The sequence below is a fragment of the Diadema antillarum genome, unplaced genomic scaffold (genome assembly GCF_040938485.1).
Source record: "Diadema antillarum isolate AM-2024a unplaced genomic scaffold, OU_Dant_1.0 seq00001157_RagTag, whole genome shotgun sequence".
NCBI classification, from domain to species: domain Eukaryota; kingdom Metazoa; phylum Echinodermata; class Echinoidea; order Diadematoida; family Diadematidae; genus Diadema; species Diadema antillarum.
In genome coordinates this window covers 223,011-243,807 of record NW_027271967.1, presented here as the reverse complement: position 1 = coordinate 243,807, position 20,797 = coordinate 223,011, and the positions used below count along the sequence as shown (strand labels likewise).

The following is a 20,797-nucleotide window of genomic DNA, read 5'->3' as shown; positions in this document are numbered from 1 at the left end:
CTGCACTTTGTGCCATCGATGTCTGTTTGGTTTATTCACTCATTCATTTACTAAAGGAATGGTACAGTTTCGGTTGAGATGGGGCTTCAGGTTTTCAACGTTTTTTTTTTTTTTTTAAGATGATTTTTTTGAGAGAATGAGAAACTTCTTATGAAATATGAAAGAACATATAATCCTATAAGGAATTCAAAATTAATTTGGTGAAAATTGGTTTTGAAATGGCTGAGATAACCAAAGATAAGCGATTCTAATACATTCTTGTGGAATGATGGGACCTACCTTTTATTATAGGATCGCTTTGTTTTACTTTGTTTTTGAATATCTCAGCCATTTCGAAACCAATTGTCACCAAATAAACTTTTTTTTTTCGACATAATTTCATCAGTTTAACCAGTCGTCCATCCAAAATGTAACAGGAGACAACATAACATTGTCATTTAGTAAGATTTCAAAAAGAAATATTTCAGTCATGTACGAACATGCAAATCCTTAACCAGAGTTCTTTGAAACTGACTTGAATCGCAGTGATAGGTGTAAAGAAAGATAATCATTCAAAAGTATATTAAAGTATGCTTTCAATATTCGGCAAACTTATAGGGCCTACATTTCATTTATCATACATTGGGATGTCATTCATGGATTCCATTTCTGTAAAATGTTTATGTGTTACTGCTGGAAATGGAAAAAATGAATAAATAAATGAATGAATGAATGAATGAATGAATGAATGAATGAATGAATGAATGAATACTATTATTATTATTATTATTATTAGTAATAGTAGTAGTAGTAGTAGTAGTAGACGTATTATTATTTTTGTCATTATTATTATTATTATCATTATCATTATTATTATTATTATTATTATTATTATTGTTGTTGTTTTTGTTGTTGTTGTTGTTGTTGTTGTTGTTGTTGTTGTTGTCATTGTTGTTATCATTGTTTTGGTGGTTTCTTTTTCTTTTAGAGCACACGAAGAGGAATCAAACAACAGTACAGCCGAACTTACTTTCGGGTATAGCCTATTAGACCGCATTAAGGTGTCTGTTCAGATAGCTTGTTACTGGTGGTTTCTTGTTTTGTTGTCGATATTGATGTTTTTATGGAAAATTGAAAAAGTTACATGCTGGTCTGTGAAGGTATTGATCCTTATGTTTTTCTACCTGAGTCCTTGTGGTATAAGCGTTAACCATTGTTTTTGTTATTGTTCAATATTTTTTAACAGCTTGATTCATTTGGTTTATATAAATTGCTGCTAGGCTAGGTAAGCTATACATTTGCATCTGTAAGGATCACAGTGAAAATGACATCCTCTGTGAAGATGTATTAATCTGTTGGGGGAGATGTGAGAATCCTCTATATCCCATTAGACCTTAGTGATGGATTTGTGACAGAGGATCTTGGACAAACATCTTTTATTAAAAAGAAAATACATAAATGACACCCTGTTCCCTCATTCCATCCCCACCAGAGCTGAGACACCCAAAATGTCATGCCATGCAGTGCAGAGCATTTCCTTCACTGAACGTACCAACGTCAATCATTACTTTCTATTGCTGAGTGTGATATAGGCTTGATGTCTTCATTAGATTTGATTGAACAGTGATCAACAGACGAGATTGCGCATAGCTTCATTAATTAATAATTTCACTTCGGCGCGCCGGTTGGTTGGTGCGGCTTCTGTCAAAATGATGATGACAGACGAAACTTTACTTCATTAATTTGTTAGGCTGTCGGTTTGAGGTTTGTTTGGTTTGTTTTGCTTTTTTCAGCATAGGCCTATAGTGACCATGACATAAGCAAATCTCAGCTTTTTTCTTTCAGATCTTCTTTTCTCACTTTTTCCTTCCTTTTTCTCTTTCCTTCTTTCATCTTTTCCTCCATATTCTCTTTCTTCCTTCTTTTGGTCTTTTTTTTTTCAAGATTTTTATTTCATTCTCATAGGGCCTATAATATAGGGGCGCACTATAGGCCTAATTAGCATTCTATTTTTGTTTTTCTTTACATCTGCGATCCGCCGCATGCAGCTCCGCGACTGCGATACGAGACTACTCGCAAGCCAAGATGGCAGCCCCGTCGAGCAACACGGCAGGCGCCGAAACATCGACCAAAAATGAAGCTGATTTTTCATCGTTTATGAGCCAGGTATGAATATGTTTGATATCTGAAAGATATTTCTTTTCTGAACGATCTGAGTAAGGTATTTTTTTCCATGAAAGAGGTAAAAAGCCTCTATTGATACATTAAATGGCAGCAATAGTTCCGTGGGTTCTTTGACCGGTCCCGTATATTGCTAAATTTGTTAGCACTGTCTTGCAGACACTGTATTGTGCTAGTATGTGTGATGCAATTAGATTACGCCGTGCTTCGCATGATGGGATGCACGCACATATGCACATATTTGGCAAGTGTTGGGGGTAATATTTAGATATCTAGGCTCTAACTAACGTTAGAAGTAAATAAACTCTATAACGTAAGTTTAAAGAAGTAACGCCTAGGTTAGACTCTGGTCTAACTTCAATGTTAGAAAGTAGAATACCAGATAGATCTAGATCAGAGTAAAAACTAAAATATCCCGTGTGCGGCAGTGTAAGCATTGTTAAGGGTTTTTCCAACTTGTAAACAAATCAGGCAAATTATTTTCAACCATTTCATATATCATAGACAAGATTATTCATTATTATTAACGCAATTGTTTTCATGAAAGAAATTTACCATTGACCGACGCAGTTTTCATGATTTACCAGGGCAAAACCCGGCACAATTTTCGCCGATAAGGGCGATATGCGACGTAGTATTTCTGCTTGCGGCACGATGTACAATCCCTATGCAATGCGCGCGTGCTCCGCGATCTTCAGCTGAACGCCTTCACATGTCTCGCGAACATTGCGTAAGCGCCAATTCCCATTGCGAAAGCACGTGAAAATAGCGGGCGCACATGCATTGGCCGCAAACAAGATCGCAATTCTGGCGGTGCTGTTGATGTCTTTCTCGTGTTTTTCTGAATTTTTTCGATGGTAACATCCACTTTCCGAACAAAAATGGCGGCCCACATCGGCTCGCGAAAGTTCTATTTTATGTGAGGATATGTTTTCAAAATCCATGAGCATCGGGAAAACGACAAAAAAATCAAGTTTCTTGGACCATTATTTTTTAATTGTTATGTTAAGAAGTACCGAAAATTTTATTTTGGATGCGATTGCGAACGGCTGCACTGCCGCTTTCGAATTACTGAGGCAGTTACTCATACTATATTTATTGTCTAAAATGGCATGGCTAAACTTAAAGTAAACGTCGTCGTTAGAACTTAGATCTCATTCTCATCTAAGACGTGTCTTAAGTTAGATCTAGACTTCATGAGTTCAAGTTCTAGTCTGCTAGTCTGGTATAGACCAATGGTATCTGTCTCTTCTTGGTGGGCTTCTTATCTGACATTGGGACATGTATGGTCAGCCCCCTGTCTAGTGTGGCATCTACTTGTAAAACACATGTACATGCATGTAGAACATACAATGTAACTAAATTTTAGTAGGCTGGGGGGGGGGGGTGTGGACATTAGGAAGACTTGCCCAGCCACCCAACTGCATCAAAATTGCACATACCATTTCCCCAACAAGAATTGGATCACACACTTTACTTGTATTGCAATAGTCTAGTAGAGTGCAGTGTTTGTCATCATCAATTTACAGGAAGATGGTTTTCACATTATGACTCTGTTCCATGACTGCCTACTTTCCCTCAGAGAGGGGTACCATAAACTTTTATATCAAGAGTTTGAGCCGCCATCTCATCAACATTGTGACACTACACTCAGTCAGAGCAGTGGCCAGACTAGATGCTCCTCTGCTACAATTGTCTTTTCTTGTCTTACAATACTGTATAGGCTGTTATTTTCATGCGAATGACAGTTGGATAGCAAATTGAACAACATGCCAAAATGTGTCCATGCGTTTGGGTAATAGAGCATTTACGTTAGCATTGCAGTCAATTGGTGAAAAACAACATGTCATGAAAATGTCTATAACTTCCTCATTTGCAAAAAATACCTGTACACGAAAGTAACAGCGTATACAGTATTACATCTCTCATAGCTCATAGGGTGCATTCAAGCGCTCAAAAGCGAACCAGAGCAAACCAAACCAAAGCATACCGAACCATACTGTGCCACATTGGAGCGTTTCAGCACTCTGTTAACCCGTTGAGGACGGTTTGATTTTGCTACAACACGCATTTCCCATAGACACCTGCCCGAGTATACTCGGGACTCGTCCTCAACGGGTTAAGAAAGCGTACCCCATGAGTTATGTTTAGAAGGGGTCACACAATTTATAGAAACAGGGTCATTCACCCCGACGCACTTATTTTTCTACGAACAGATGTCCAGGACAAAGAGAGGGAATTCTTTGCATTTTGACGTATGTGCGTGTTACAAGCATGCTTCACATGCTAACTTTTTGGTGTGTTTTTGGTCCACTTTTGGCTCGGTTCGACTCGGCACAGTACACTTAAGTTAAGGAGCGTTTGAGCACTCCTCTGGCACGGATGCGGTAGGCCCTATGGTGTGGTTTGCTTTAGGAGAGCGTTGGAACACACCCAAAGTGTGACTGTAAATATAATGTTTTTATTTGTTGTTGTTGTTGTTGTTGTTGTTGTTGTTGTTGTTGTTGTTGTTGTTGTTGTTGTTGTTGTTGTTGTTGTGCTGTCTAATAAGATTGGTGTGCTGCCAGCCATTTAAGATACTTGTATACTTTAAGAATATCCATTGTGGAGTATCTAGCTTCAGACTACCGGACAGATCCAATGGAATTTTCAGACTAGAAACCCAACATATCAGCTGGTTTTTTTCCCCCTGCAGGTGAAAGCCATCGAGAAGAGGGATTCCGTCTTGACACCAAAGCAGCAGATTGACAGGCTGCTCCGACCAGGGAGCACATACTTCAACTTGAATCCATATGAGGTGAGAGAACATTGCATGGCCGTCCTGGGAAATATGATGTCTTGTTTGCTCAATATATAAATTCTCCATTTTGACATCAGAGTATCAACTTTCTGGTAAACTCATTTCAGAGCTGGTCCAATTAATAAATAAATGTACATTTATGTTCAGTATGTTCATGATGCTACCTTTCAACTGCACAGAGATATAGAATTAAATTAGGTGTACCTCAAGGGTCAATTCTTTGTCCCCTTTTATTTTCGATTTATGTCAACAGTCTACCCGAGTGTACTTCAGAAGGTGTTATAGATATGTACGCTGACGATACGACCCTCACTGTCAGTGCTAATGACGCAGCAGTTTTAGAAGAAAAGATAACTGTTGCACTAAACAAAGTAATGGGGTGGATTAAGGAAAATTGTCTCGTCCTTAACACTGACAAAACTTCTGTCATGATTATCGGCTCCCGTGCTAATCTCGGGAAAATTGAAAATTTCAGTATTACATTAGATGGTAGTCTGATTAAAAGAGTTCAGTTCACCAAATGTTTAGGTGTTTTAATTGATGAAGAACTGAAATGGTCTAAACAAATCGAAAATGTATGTAAACGTACCCAGAAAAGTGTCTGCATGATAAAGAGAGCAAAGACCTTTTTGCCCCAACAATCCCTAAAATTACTTTATAATAGTCTAGTGTTACCGCAATTTGATTACTGTTCTGTTGTTTGGTCAAACAGATTTCAATCCCATACAACTAAGCTAGAAAAAATTCAAAAGAGGGCAGCACGAATAATTTTGGACAAAACATATGACACACCGTCGGCTGATTTATTCAAAAGTCTAAAATGGATGACACTAGACAAATGTTTTGAGTTCAGTCGCGTTATGATGCTATATAAATGCGTCCATAACTTAGCACCTTCGTACCTTCAGGTGCACTTAGTTAAGCCTAGTGATGTACATAAACATCATACAAGGCTAATAGACAGTGGAAGTCTATGTGTGCCAAGATTTTGCTCTGATTGTCATAAGTGCAGCCCAATTGTATCTTCTCTACTTGAATGGAACAGGCTAGATCATTCAATTAGATCAGCTTCTTCCATATATTCATTTAAGAGATTGTTTAAGCAAAGTTGTTATTTATAAGTAACACACAAAATTTATTCTGGGTTAGCTTATCATTCCTGTATAATAGCGTTTTAATTGTTATTTCGGCATTCTGGTGAACTCTTACTGTGGCATGTACTTTTATTATGTTACTTTGCAATGTACAGTATGCTGGTATGTATCTACACTGTATATGTCATCTTCTGTATACGTTTTGCTATTTAATGTACATATGTTCATCAATATTATTCAGGGCTCCATGGAAGACCACTATTTATTGGTGAATGGGCTACCCTGACAAAAGATTAGAAATGAATAAAATAAAAAATAAATATACATGTATGGCTCCAGTTCTTCTCTGTTTTTCTCTTGTGCTGAGGCTGTGTTTATGTCACATTACCCCCTTTTATTATTTTTCTCATTCTCATCATGTTGTTGTTGTTTTTTCTTCTTCCAGGTCTTGCAAGTTGATCCTGGCATGCCCGTCCCTGACATCAAGAAGATATTCAGACGGGTAAGAACAGAGTTGGCCATGATGGGGCCATAACTATGTTTGTGAAAGGATCTTCATTACACATGAAATTCATGCAATGTTTGCATTTTTATGTGAGCACATTAATTATCAGTGACTAAAAAACAGTATTGCTTTGGTTATGAAGATATGTGATATGTTGGTGCATACCTGCAAATTATATTCTAATTTTACTCATAGGCTCAAGGAATGACAGCTAAGATCTAGTAATATCAAGTTCTAAAGATTCATTAGGTGAATACTGTCATAAACCCTTGATGCTACCAGTAATTCAGTAAGATAACAATATTTTGTCCAGGCATCATTGAAGTATGCTGTAGTTATGTGACTTATGTCCCTGTATACAGACACAGCAACAATGCAACAGCTACTAATGTGTATAATTATAACCTTAAAGGACAGCTGTGACACTTTGTATGTTGAAGGCATGCTTGTGTATGAGAATATGTGTCTGTTTACATAGCTTCCTGAGGACATGAAACTTGCTGTATCATGATATTTGTCATCACTGACTGTTTACCTTCAATATTCACTGTATTCACTTCATCTTTGCCCTTGTCTTTCACCTTTAATCAGATGTCTATTCTGGTCCATCCTGACAAGAACTTAGATGACAGAGACCGTGCACAGAAAGCCTTTGATGGTGAGTTTCGTTCCAATATTTAGCCATTGGGTCAAACGCAGACATGCATGAATCATTGAACTCAATGCGCCTCTCCATTTATTTCAATTCATTCTTAATTGAGAAGTACAATGTATAACAAATATTTGCTCCATTGTGTAATAGTTATACAGTAAGAAATTTGTATACAACATAATATTTTGCAGGATTCTTATTATTCATGAATTTCGCGAGTTGGGTGTATTTGCGAATTATTCACCGTGCGAAAATATTAACTTTGATCCTGACGTAAATACAACATGCATGCATAATTTTCTCAGTTCATTACCGCGCTCCATGATCAAGAATTCAACCACTCGCAAAATTGTTGGAAAGTCCCTATTTACGAAAAATTACACTCTCTAGATACGTAACTTACAGAGTAACCTTGTAAGTATGTTTCTTTTCATATATCCACTTTCCTCTCGTACTTTGTCTTCGCAGAGCAATCTTCGATTTTCTTCTCTCTTTTTTTAAGTCAAATTCTGTCTTTTTCTGAAGTAATTTTTTTTCCCATTTACTTCCATTCCAGCTGTCAGTAATGCCATGAAGATTTTAGAGGATGACACCCAGAGGAAAAGTATTCTGGACACGATAGAAGAAGCCAAGCAGAAAACAGAGTTTTTGGTAAGATGTCATCTTTAGTAAGCAGAACTAAAACAAAGAGGTGTGTGCAAGGTAATTGTTTTCATTGTATCGCACCTTGTATCTTGACAATATTGCATTTAAATGCATGCAAGATGTGCTGTATTTGTTATTTCATAGCTGTTCTTAGTTTGTTTAAAACCTTCTCACATTTGGAGAAATGTTTGATTGAACAGCATACCACCACTTTGAATCATCAACTACTATCTTTTAGGCAAGCCAGTTACTTTACTGCTGTCTTGCTTCAGATGATGTCCTCGAAGATTGTTTTCTTCTAATTCTGTCTACCCATGTTAATAACTCATCCATTCATTGGCCTGCAGAGCAACAATGAGATCTCTAGACCAGCATATTTTAGGAAGGGTATGAAGCAACATGCCTTACTTCTAGGCTAGTAGAGCTGCTATCACCTCTCTTGTCAAACTGTTTGTCATGATGGTTGTTGTTGTACAGTGTTTGTCTTTGTTCTTGCATGACAGGCAATTTTTTTAATGTATATTGTGCCCCTGGTTATTTAAAAAAAAAAAAAAGAATTGTAATGCACTGTGAAATTTGCAGACTTACAAACACTATGAATGACATTGTGGCAAAAAACAAGAACAGGAAATGTAGTGATGACATTGCAAAGTTAAGTACAATTGGCCTTGGGCATCTTAGCAGTCTTGCCCATTTGAAGAGACATCCCACTGTCTTACATGCAAAATCATTTACTAGATGCCACCCATGGTTCTTTGGACAAGAGTAGTAAGAATTTGAAAATGTATGAGAAATGTATTTCTCACAAAGTCTGTAATGCACTGTCTCTCACAAGACTGAATTTTATCTTTTATCCATCACTTTGACAGCAGATATTCTCTTTTAGCGATATATTTTATGTTTGGGTTTTATTTTGCTTGTGCTGTTAATATGTCTTACAGCTTTCAGAGAAGAGGAAACAGTTGAAACGTGATGGCAAGCCCACAGCTATTGAGGAGGATGATCCCGCCAAGGTAAAGCCACTGCTATGATTATTTCTTGTGATTGTGAATTCATGCCTCAACTCTGGATGGCTGATTTGTAGATTGGCATGTCACAGTGTTATAACAGTGACATTACACTTTAAGTTTGATGTAGATTTCACTCCAGAGAGGAGAATTGAATCGACAGAATGGTAGGAGGAACTGTCTCGGAGAACAGATGTTAATAAAGAAGAGTTATAATGTGTTACACATTTCCACAAAACATTTCTGTTGATCACAGTTATGTGTATTAAAACAAATGAGTTGATGTATCTACCATCAAACAGCACATTAATCAAAATTTTCATTTGTTTGAGTGACATCAGAAGGAATACTGTATACAGTGGCGGATCCAGAGGGGGGCGCACTGGGCGCGCGCCCCCTCTTCATTTTTGGTTAAAACAAAAGAAATTAATAGAAAAAATGGTGGGAGTGGGTGCGTGCGCCCCTCTTTAAGTTTGCAAAGGCGCTTCCCCTTAACGGAATTCCTGGATCCGCCCCTGCTGTATGTGCATCATGTCCACTGATTTTAAAGTAATTACAAAAATCTGATGACTCCAAAAGGGGAGACAATTATTGCTGGTACATTTCAAACCAAAACTTCTTTTTTTTTTCTTCTTTTGTCTTTTCAGTCATAGACATCTCAAATTTAATGGTTCTCTTATAACTCAGGGTAAAGAGTTAGAGTTGAGCTCTGCTAAAAGCATACAGAATATATTCCCCCTTCAGGAGGTCATAGTTCATCTCTGATCTTGACATTATTTTTATCATTTGTCTATTGAGAAATGATCTTCAGCTCTCAAGATGCTACTCATTTAGAAAGTGTAATTTTCATTTTTTATTTTTTTGTTTTTTTTTGTGGTGGTGATGGTGGTATTCTGTGGTACACATGTAAACACAATCTGTGATTATGAAGGGGCTTATTTTGATTTACAGTACAAAGAGACACTGCATAAGCAAACCATCAAGCTGTTTGCTGACTATGCCATCAGGAGGAAGGAGATAGAGGAAAAGGAGGCAAGACAGAAGAAACGAGAGCGGGAGGAGGAGATCGCAGAGGAGGACAAGGCCAAGAAACAGAAGGAGTGGCAGAAAGACTGGGAGGTATGTCACTTTTTAATCCTCAATACACGTATTTAAATGTCATGTCCTGATTTTAAATTACTCTTCTGTCATAATGTGAAAGTGTAGATTTTACACTCCTCAACCATTAAAGAATGCAGTGCATCCCCATTATAACAAACAAAATTTCATTACAACCGAGTAAAAATTCAGGTGCCAAAGTCATTATCTGTATATGTTTATATACTTTTATTTGTACGGCTATAACAAATTTTTGATACAACAAAAGAAAGTTGCTGGACCATATTACTTCGTTGTAATGGTAGTTGCCTGTACTGTTTTGTATACACCATATCATATCTAGCGAGTCTAATTTTTTTAGCGAATCAGGACTTCCTGATAATTTTGTTAGTAGTTAGTACAGTACTGCACGGTCAAATGCATGTGTGGGTGTTACATCAGTGTTAGGATCAGAGTTGATATTTTTCTGTGTTTTCACATTCACAAATACAACCCGACTCGCAAAATTTGCAATAATAAAAACCTCACAAAATATGTGCTGTATGCAACATGCCTGATGTACGGTATATATTTCAGTTTACTTAGGATATGCATTGTCCCATTTTACCTGAGGCTTACTACGGTTATAAGAGAGCATGCAGTGATAGATTACCATAGCAACAACAAAGTGCTGTTTGCCAATTGGCTAGTGTCTTGCCTGTCTGCATATATAGCACTTGTAGCGCTTTTTACAATACAAGCCACTTGAGAAGCATGTCTGTGATTCTATTGTTCAGTGATAATCTTTTCTCATCTTTCCCTATCTGTCAGGCGGGGAGAGAAAAACGGGTCCACAACTGGCGCGATTTCAGTGACAGCAATAAGGCGAAGAAGAAGAAAAAGAATAGGATGACGTTCAAACCACCCAAGCCAAAGTTGGAAGAGAGATAGGTTTGGTATGACAGTAATGATGGGAAGAACTTACAAGAGCCATCACCGAGGGGATCTATGGATACCCTTCTTTGTACATAGAGACTTGTCAAAAGTAGCAGAGGATGAAAGAGCAAGGAGTTCCAACTAGAGAAGAGGACACTTCATCCCACATAGCAACCAGATGCAGCCCAGCAGGAAAACGAGCCATACCTTGAATCCATACCGAGCCGTGTTATTTTCACAAGTTGATAGATATTACTAGCAGGAGAAACCAAAGTCACTCATTGTGGAAGTCACCTGATGAACTCGGGAACTTGTGTTCTGGTGGATATGCTGGATTGACCCGTTTTCTATTTTTGAAAATCTTGTTGTTTAAATTCTCTTGATGAAAGAATAGTAATGGACTTCTCAGATTTTAGAAAATACAAGTATAGCAAATGTACCTCACTCATTTGTGATGCACTTGGTATTTGTGTACTCGTTTTCTCCACGTAATGATGTCAATGATTTGGTAAGTAATGTGCATGTAGTCAGCTGATTACTTTGATCAAGAGTTCCAATTTTGTCGTAAAACAGCAGGAAGTCTGCCTTTGGCACAGAAAAGTGTGATTCAGGATTCATGAAACTCTTATTCTGATACTTTGACATTGGATTGGTTTGACCTTGGGTTACTGATAGTCAATAAGGTGGAATAGAAGCCAGACCAAACTGTGTGTTAATGTCCAAGATTCACCCAGCTGTGGTCCTCTTAGCTACAACCCGTCACCAGGTGGAGCTGGGACATCATCGGCAGTTTGTTGATGTACTGCCAAGTAGATGGAGCATGGCAGGTTAAACTTTACCTTTGGCAGGCATTCTTGAGGCTCAGATACAAGGCATGTTGTCACAATTCCAACAACTTGTGTACATATTCGTTTAAGAAAGTTTTTGTTTGATTAAATGTCACTGTGTCAATTGAATGTTTTCTGTTTTTGTTATTGTTGTACCATTTAATTCTTACTGAAACTGTTTATCATGTTTGTTTGTTGTTGCTGTTTTTTTTTTCAGGCTAGAAACAAACTGTCATGATTTCCTTGGCCGTGAATAATGTTATGGAAATGCAATATCCAAAGTTGACACAATATAGTTCATACAGTGTATTACGTTATATCTTTTGTCATTTTCTTCCTGTTTCTTCGTTCAGAAATGTTCACCATTTTCCAAGCAAAACCAATGACAAATTACACACTACATGTATTTTCCATGTGTCTTTTCTTTCTCCTGTTTTCTCTTTTCTTTAAAAAAAAATGATGTGCAAACTGTAATTTATTTATTTGATTTGTGTAGATTCCTGTACTGTTTTGGTAGATGCACAACCGAGTCAAGACAGATAGATTCTCACCAAACCTTAAATGTGTAGAGGAAAGTTAATGTGTAGATGCAGCATCTGCACCGGTAAACTACTCGAAGCCCCTGTGGTCAAAGTTCATCATTACCCGTTCAGCGGACAAATGGAAATTTTAAATTTTTATTACATTTACTACAACCTGGCCAAACTGGAATCCCAGAGATTCAAAATTGTACCACCACCTATGCTTTCTCTAAACTGTGGTATATTTTGTACAATTGTATAGTATTATGGACAGCCTCTGAAACGATCCTGGCAGATAATAAGAATTTCGTGAAGTTGTATTTGATTATGGATTTTTTTTTTTTTTTTGTAGCGTAGCCTTTGTCATTTGCTAACAGAATCATCTAAGCAACAACAATCAAGTCAAGTTTCCATGTACACAGTGTAATTTTGAAGACAAATCCCATGTTACAGTTTTCCAAGCCACTTCTTTGTAGTCTATTATTGTTTGGCCCATGCTAGACACAAACAATATCACACTTTTAAACAAACAGAAAAAGCTGTTTGTGAAAATATAAAAGTTTTTCAAAAACGAGTTTACTACTTTGGCTTCAGCTCTGAAGTATCCACACTGTGTGCTATTGAGAATGTTGCCTGAAAGTCAGTGATTAAAGTGGTTAGTGAGAAGAAACAGTTAGCATCCAGAAGGGATTTTAACCTTTGACACCTGCTGGATGCAATCAGGGAGAGATTGTATTACTCTTATCATAAAAATGGATGTCATGTATCCTCAGACCCAGTGAATAGGCCTATAGAATTCAGTATGCCCACAACAGCAAAGAGTAGGCAAAACCAGCAGTACTCGGTAGCTTGCCATGTTTAACGCAAGAGATGTTGTAATTTTAACATTGCAGATTTTATAAATGGCCCCTAACAAGGTGCCCATTCCTATCGGAAAGAAAAACAGTTAGCCCTTTACTTCACATATGTGATGATTCCCCACTGTTCTGAAACATTGCACACCAGGATCTTGTAGATGAAGGTTTAATTAATAGCTGTAAAATATCATGTTAACCTTGCTATATGGGAATACAGTACTGTCACATAAATCACTGGTCATTTTCCATGAACTGCTTGTAATTTGTATTACTGATGATATCAATTCTCTAACAGATCTACTAAGAATGACAAGAAATTAATCTCCATCGTCTGTTAGAATCAATTTTGCAATATTGATGAACACTGCAGATGGAAATACACAAATTAAGTACAATCACCAACAATAATACATTGTCATGGTGCAATTTATGATGTAAGCCATATAGTGTTGCTTGTTTCCATATTACAGAAACGGTCTGTTGGTGATGTTACAGCGACGTGGCATGCTGCTTCTATAGAGCAAGACTGACGAAGACACATACAGTACACACACACAATCATACATGTGTATGCATAAACACCCTAAATTCATTTTAGTGTGAGGATGGTGTTCATGTGTAGATAGCTAGCACATGGGACAGGACATTTACTAGTTTGCAGGTTATCTTAATCGCTGGTTGGTAACAAATATTAAACTGTATTTTGGTCTCATCCCACCTTGTCTACAGTGCACTCCCGTTATAATGAACACAGTTATAACGAAATTCTGGTTGTAACGATGTAAAAATTCAGACAGCAACATTTTCTGCTCTATGTTTTTTATTGCTTATATGTTTGGTTATAACGAAATTTCGATATAACGAAAGAAAATTGCCGGTCCCGAGGACTTCGTTATAACGGGAGTCCACTGTATGTAAGTGTAAAAAAAAAAAAAAAAAAAAAATGATGTTTATAGTGTATAGTACAATATACTACCGTTGGGATAAGGTTCAGGGTTAGAGCTTATGATTAGGACGTAGGATACGGGTTATGGGAAGTGTTGAGCTTCTATCATGAATCAATGAAGTGTGGGGTTTGCCGCTACATCGACAGATCCCTACCAGGTACCAGCAGTTAATTACTTTGAAGTCCATCCGCTGATAATAAAAGTTGAAGTACGCCATCTCTTGACGGCTTTAGTGAGAGTAGCCATACATTTTTTTTTTTTTTTTTTTTTTTTTTGCGAATCTACTACTGAATGTTACGTAGACCAACGATACTTGCAGCTAAAAAAAGATCAAGTTAAAAGGGGAAGGGGGATGAAAGGAACGTATATGTATGTCAAGTCCTTCATTAAAATCACACGATGCATATAACCATGATATCCAAACATGTAAGCTGCGACTGCTTGTTAAATGTACCAATTTACGTAATGTGTCAGGATCATAACATGAGCTGGCACTGAAACGATTAAAATCACGCCCAGTTACAGAAACAGAAATGGAAACTAAAACATGCACAAGTTACGCAAAATAATGACATGAGATAAAAGAAAAAGAAGATCAACAAAATGATCGATTACTGCTGCTCAAAACAGGATAAACCCGATTTATGGTCAACATGATATTTTATGGTGTTTCGATGAGAAAATGATGCAATTAATAAGGGCCTCATACATTTTCCTTTTTTCAATGTTCGTTATGTCATTGTATTTGTACAAATCCACTCCATGATCGACCTGGCTTCGACAGAATTAGTGTATGAAAAACAGAATAAAAAGATTCAGATGTGGTAAGAAATTTGTGTTCAGAGAAAAAAAAAATGAGTGTTTTTACGAAACTGCGACATTAGTCGCGACCACATCCGACATAATAATATTATGGTGATGATGTCATAGCCTCACGAGTCTTCTATTAGTCTGCATACAATTTTGAAACAAACTTCTTAGTTTGAAGTGACATTAAACGGAAAAAGCTGAATTCATTCGTATGAATTTACTGTAGGGTGAAGGGGTCGTAGTAACTCCTTGTACATTATCGGGAAAAACATGTAGGCCTAGTACATGTACAAACCTTTGAAAAAGTTGTGAAGTTATGACATCATCATTATTACTATTTTGCGTGTGTGGATTGTGACTGGTTTCACTACTTGGTGAAACAGTGACAATTTTAGATACGCGTAAGTTTCTTGTCAGTTCGATTAGTATGAATCAATCTGTGTGTATGTTTGTTTGTGTGAGCATGGAATGACTGTCTCTCTGGAAAGAATGTCTGTCAGTCAGTCATCGTGAGATCAAAATGCACACAGTTTTCTCAAGCACCAAGTGTTTCCTAGCAGTTTACCGGCTGCCACGTCGGTCTCACCTGTCCAAGCATCAACACGACACTGTGCCCTAACCCTATAACCAGGGAGGTGGTCCCACCTCCCTGCCCTAACCCTTCCTTTCGAGAATAGGATGTGTGGGTCCTTTTCCTCCTGTCTGTTTTATACAAGATAAAAATCTTGGATTTCACGCGAGTGACACTGTGTTTCGATGTCAAGGAACATCGACTGATTAGGGACATCATGAAAATCATGATTCATTCGACGTATTTGAGGTATCGAACAGCAACTTCCGTAGGGGGAAAAATACATGGACAAGAGTGAAGCTTGCAGAAAATCCTATACATGTGTATGTACTTCCTTTCTATGAGAGAGTCATTGGGAAATGATTAGAATACACTGTACTCGAGCAGTGCCTTGTATGTTGTCTTTTTTACAAGGCTATATTCATTGTCGCATTTTAGTCATTGTGAATGTTTTCGAAAGGAATGACCGTGGTCTACCTCAGACAGTAGAAAATCATGTGACATGCAATGCAAGTCTTTTCCGAGGTCTGTGCTTCGTCATCATTACAGTCAATTGTCTCAAATGTGTAACTCTAACAATTGTACAGTATAGTAGTGTTCTTTTCATTCAATTCACTAGCCTGCAAGTACGTTGACATCGATCCACAGTAGCATAACGTTGTTCACGACATCAGATGGCGCTCTTTAGCTGACGATCTTAGAGTCCGCGGAATGATCTTCAAAGTTTTCAGGAGTTGGGAGTTTTGAAGCATTCAGTGAGCTGACTTGGTTTAATTTGTTTTCACTTGATATTTTTGATATTTTTCTGTATGTGTGTGTGTGTGTGTGTTTTTTTTTTTCATTTACGTTAGCCAGTCTGCCAGTCTGACGTTCATAACATGAATACAGTGGACTCCCATTATAACGAAGTCCTCGGACTGGCAGTTTTCTTTCTTATATCGAAATTTCGTTATAACCGAACAAATAAACAATGAAAACGTAGAGCGGATAATGCTGCGGCGTGAGTTTTTACTTTGTTATAACCGACATTTCGTTATAACCGCGTTCGTTATAACGGGAGTGCACTGTATCAGGTTCTTTTACACAGAGTGATTATAAGGTACATTGTGTGTAACATCATCTCTGAAATGAGCTACATGTACTAAAAAAACAGAAATTTACCGTTTGGAATCTCAATTTTTGTTTTGATTTGCTTCGATATATTTTCTGAACTTTGGGGTTTGTTTGGATTCTTATAGGAAGGGGGAGAAACAAATAGATATAACAAATTGCCGTCAAGAACATGCAAACAAGTTTGCAAAAACGATCCGCACTGTATTAGTACTTGGCCCCATAGATCCTGCACAACAAACCAAATTTATTATAGAGTTTCTTTAACGTTTGTCAGACCGTGCGGTAAGAAAACGTTCGCAGAAAAAGTAAACAAAATGAATAAGAGAAATCCATTTCCATTATATATATTTTTTTAAACATACAGTGTAATTATAGACACATATAGCCAAATGTCAGACACTGGGGATATGACATCCGTATATGTCTGAATCACTAAAAAAAAAAAAGAAAAAAAAGTATGCCATTGTGAAAGATGATTTCTGCTTTCTATTTCAAGACTCCCAAACGACATCCAGACTCGAACGACATCACAATCTGTACAATGTAACGTCTTTTCGGTATGAGGTTGGTCGATCACTGAGAGACAATACAACTTTAACTGCAACCTTAACAGGGAAGGTGACGTTTATGTTTGGCAAAGTATGCGGTCATCTACTGTGCCAAACTCCCAGAATGACGCATTCGCCGCTGCAAAACGGAAAACAGTAATGGGATGTGCATTGGAAAGGAGTGAGTCACCGATTAATTTTTCACGAATGCGCAGTTCACAGAAAGTCTACTTTAATTGTTGATTTTTGTTCCCATATGGGAAGGTAGGGGAAAGCGCTGATAATTGTTAACTTGTCCCACATGGAAAGCGTGGGGAAAGAGTTTTGTCTTTTCAGAATTAAAATATTTTTCTACAGACTACTGCATGACTTGTTGATTGCTCTGACTATGCGTGGTGATGCAAGTATTTTCCAACGCTATTCTTATCTATCGATGATGCTTATCTCGTTGAAATGTCCAATTAGAATTCAGAAAGAGGAGAAAAGGAGCTGATGAAAGAGGGGGGGGGAGTGTAGTGACACGAGAAAATCAAGAAGGTGATAACGAAGGCTATCCAAGATAAGGAGAAGGAAGAGGAGGATCCCGAGGAGGAGGAGGAGGAGGAAGAGAACAAAAGCAGTAATAGGAAAGATCTAGGAGGAGAAATCATAAGAGCGAAAGATGGATTAGTCCGAATGTTAGGGGAAAGTGGGAGCAGGAGGAAAGGTGGAAGAAAAAAAAAGAAGAGAAAAGAGGAGAAAGAAGATTTTGCCAGAGTCCATCAGGGAGATGTTTTACCAACGGCACACACGACCCATGTACTCTACTCAAAAACTTTCTTTTTCTTTCTATTAACACCGACATAAGTAGGGCCTACAATAATTACTCAACGCCCAAGGGTGTCGGTCATTTACAAGATAATGCAATTGCATTAATTTCGGATATATCTCATGTCAGTTTTGGAGCAAAGTAAATCCCTATAACCTCGTTCTCCTCGATGACGTCATCATTTCGCGCCTAAAACTTTATGCACTTTATGGCACGTTTACCACGCTTCGGAGCCCACTAGACGGACAAGTTGACACGGTCAGAGCCGCTCGCACTGGCTCGCACTGCTTGGGAGCGTTCTGGTTTATCCTGTCTCCATGGTAACGGAGATGCAATATCCGACATAGGCCGAACAAGAGAAGACCCCCTTCCCTGCTTGCCATGAGCCAATTTCCGTCTTGTTTTTGGTGTGAAGGTTAGAGGGACGGGGTGCGCATGTTGGCAAAGGTTATGCGGGCCTACAAGCTACATTCAGATGTTAGGAGCAGATGGATGAATGTTATGATAGACCAAAGAGGTACAATGTACTACCTTCTTAGATAGACGTTAATCCACACTACATGGGGAGAGAAATACATGTTGGGCTCAACCAGATTCTTTCTCTATCTGCATACTTTATACCTACTATATCCAAACTCAGGAAGGAGCAAGATTAGTTCTTTCATCCACACTCCATAACTGGCAATGTATCGATTTCCATGCAGAACCTTAATGAGCCCCCCATGGAAGGTGTGGTGATCATTTACGTATTCTAAAGTCACGTGACTATATATAGAATACGTATATGAGTTATGTTCCTTTTACATCTCAAAAGACAATGACAAGGGTAATAGTAAAATCAGAAATAGGTTAGTAAGCAAATAATCAACGTTGGTGAAGGTGATGGGACAAACTATCACTTCCGAGGCAATCTGGATGTAGCTATCTTTCCGAAACGCAGCTGAGGAGAGATAGCGTACACATTCAGATCGCCGAGGAAGACAGTGATAGTTTGTCTCATTGCCTGAAACTAAAAGTTGATTATTTGCTTTACATTCCACATCTAGGGTCCTAGATATGATTCCCATTTTATTCCACATCTGAAACCGTTTTAGCTGTCTTATAGGGTATCCTCAGGGCTTAGGCTACCGCGTTTGCTTTAGACGTATGCGCGTACATGACAAAACAACGAATCTTGTTAACAGTAATATGTCGAAGATAGCGCATATTTTGTATAATTTTCAATATGTTTTATCGGCGAGGCAAGAAAATTCGATGACATGGGTAATTAGGATAAAAGAAATATTTAACAACTTAGGTCTAACTGCAATTTGGAACAGCCAAGCAGCACATCTGACTTTAGCTGGCTTCAAAAGTTTAGTTAGTACCAGATTAAATGATATTTATAAACAAGAGTGGCATAGTAATGTAGACAAAAATTCTCAATGTTTGAATTATCGAATTTTTAAGCAGGATCTTCATTTTGAGAAGTATTTTCGACACCTTAATGATTCACAGGCAAAAATTTTATGTAAATTCCGTTGCGCTAATCATAAACTGCCAATTGTTTCTGGAAGATACAATCAGATTCCAAGAAACGAAAGATTTTGTACCCATTGTAATGAAGAGAAAATTGGTGATGAATTTCACTACCTTTTTCAGTGTAGACTCTTTAATGAACAACGAAAGAAATACTTAAAAAGACATTACTGGAAATACCCCAACACTATGAAGATGGATCAATTATTTAATTGTCAAAAGAAAACAGTCCTTTCCAATTCATCCAAGTTTTGTAATTATATAATGACACATGTTTAGATTATTAGTATTTTTTATCCTTTTTGCAAATACTACATGCCTTTTTTACAGGCTGTGCCTTCTTTACAATTGATATGTAACTTATTTGTCTTTTCATTCTCTCCTCCTTTTTTCTTCCCCTCTCTACTTCTTCTTCTTCTCGTCCATATTTCCTTCATTCTTGTTCACTTAGCGTATGAATTCATTTCCGTATGTCTTTGCGTTATTTCTTTTTTTCTGTTTCTTTTTTTTTTCCTGAACCAAAAGTCACTCGTATATCTTTTGTTAATTCACCAGTCTTGTGTCCTTCTCACTCTCCCTCTTCACCTCCATATATCCCTTCTTTCTCTCTCCTCTCTCTCTCTCTCGTCATATTTCCCTTTCTTTGTTTTTTTTCACCATATATCGTGTATATATTGTATATTTCTGTACATTTTTTTTCTTTTCATCAATCGCATCTCATTCTTATTTTGTTTGTTATAGTTGTTTTGTACACTTTTCAGAGTTATTCGCAATTATTATTTATTGATATTATAATGTGCTATATGTTTTTCATTGGACTCCGATACCCAGAGTTTGGGTTGTGAGTAAATAAACTTTCAAACTTTCAAACTTTCAAACTTTTCCGCGCCCCGGGCGTGGCACCGAAATAAAAGTGCGTTGCACTGTGGTCAGTGTGCATGATGTTGGATACCATTCTACTTCATAACAATGAATGAATGTGACATTGTCTTGACCCAGGTCAAACGATCATAGACACTTGCAGTGCAACGCACTTTTATTTCGCGCGTACTCAAAATTGTTAGTTATATCACGCGTTAGAACTGTGTGGACTAAGAGATCAGCGAAACAAAATGACTATTATCATAGAGTGTAACGAACTTTTATTCTCAGGTGATGTGATGGGCAAAACTAAGCTTTATCACGGGATCAGCTCTTGACTAATCCTATAGCAAGATTCTTAGTATGTGGAATATAATACATTAAGTAGTAACAGCTGCATTTACTTCACGTGTAATAGTAGCAGCAGTAGTAGTGGTTGCAACAATTATAGTAGTAGTATAGTAGTAGTAGTAGTAGTAGGAGTAGTAGTAGTAATAATGATGATAATAATAATAATAACAATAATAATAATAATAATAA

General features: G+C 37.5%; 1 protein-coding gene across 1 annotated transcript; it reads left to right on the top strand.

Moving 5' to 3' along the window:
* The first annotated feature begins 2,063 nt into the window (after window positions 1-2,063).
* LOC139744307 (dnaJ homolog subfamily C member 8-like) lies at window positions 2,064-12,434 on the top strand. Its single transcript, XM_071654754.1, has 8 exons — window positions 2,064-2,145; window positions 4,856-4,957; window positions 6,500-6,556; window positions 7,151-7,217; window positions 7,768-7,862; window positions 8,798-8,869; window positions 9,815-9,982; window positions 10,772-12,434. Exons 1-8 carry the CDS (start codon window positions 2,065-2,067, stop codon window positions 10,889-10,891), a joined length of 762 nt encoding a protein of 253 aa, XP_071510855.1. The 5' UTR covers window position 2,064; the 3' UTR covers window positions 10,892-12,434.
* Window positions 12,435-20,797: the final 8,363 nt, after the last annotated feature.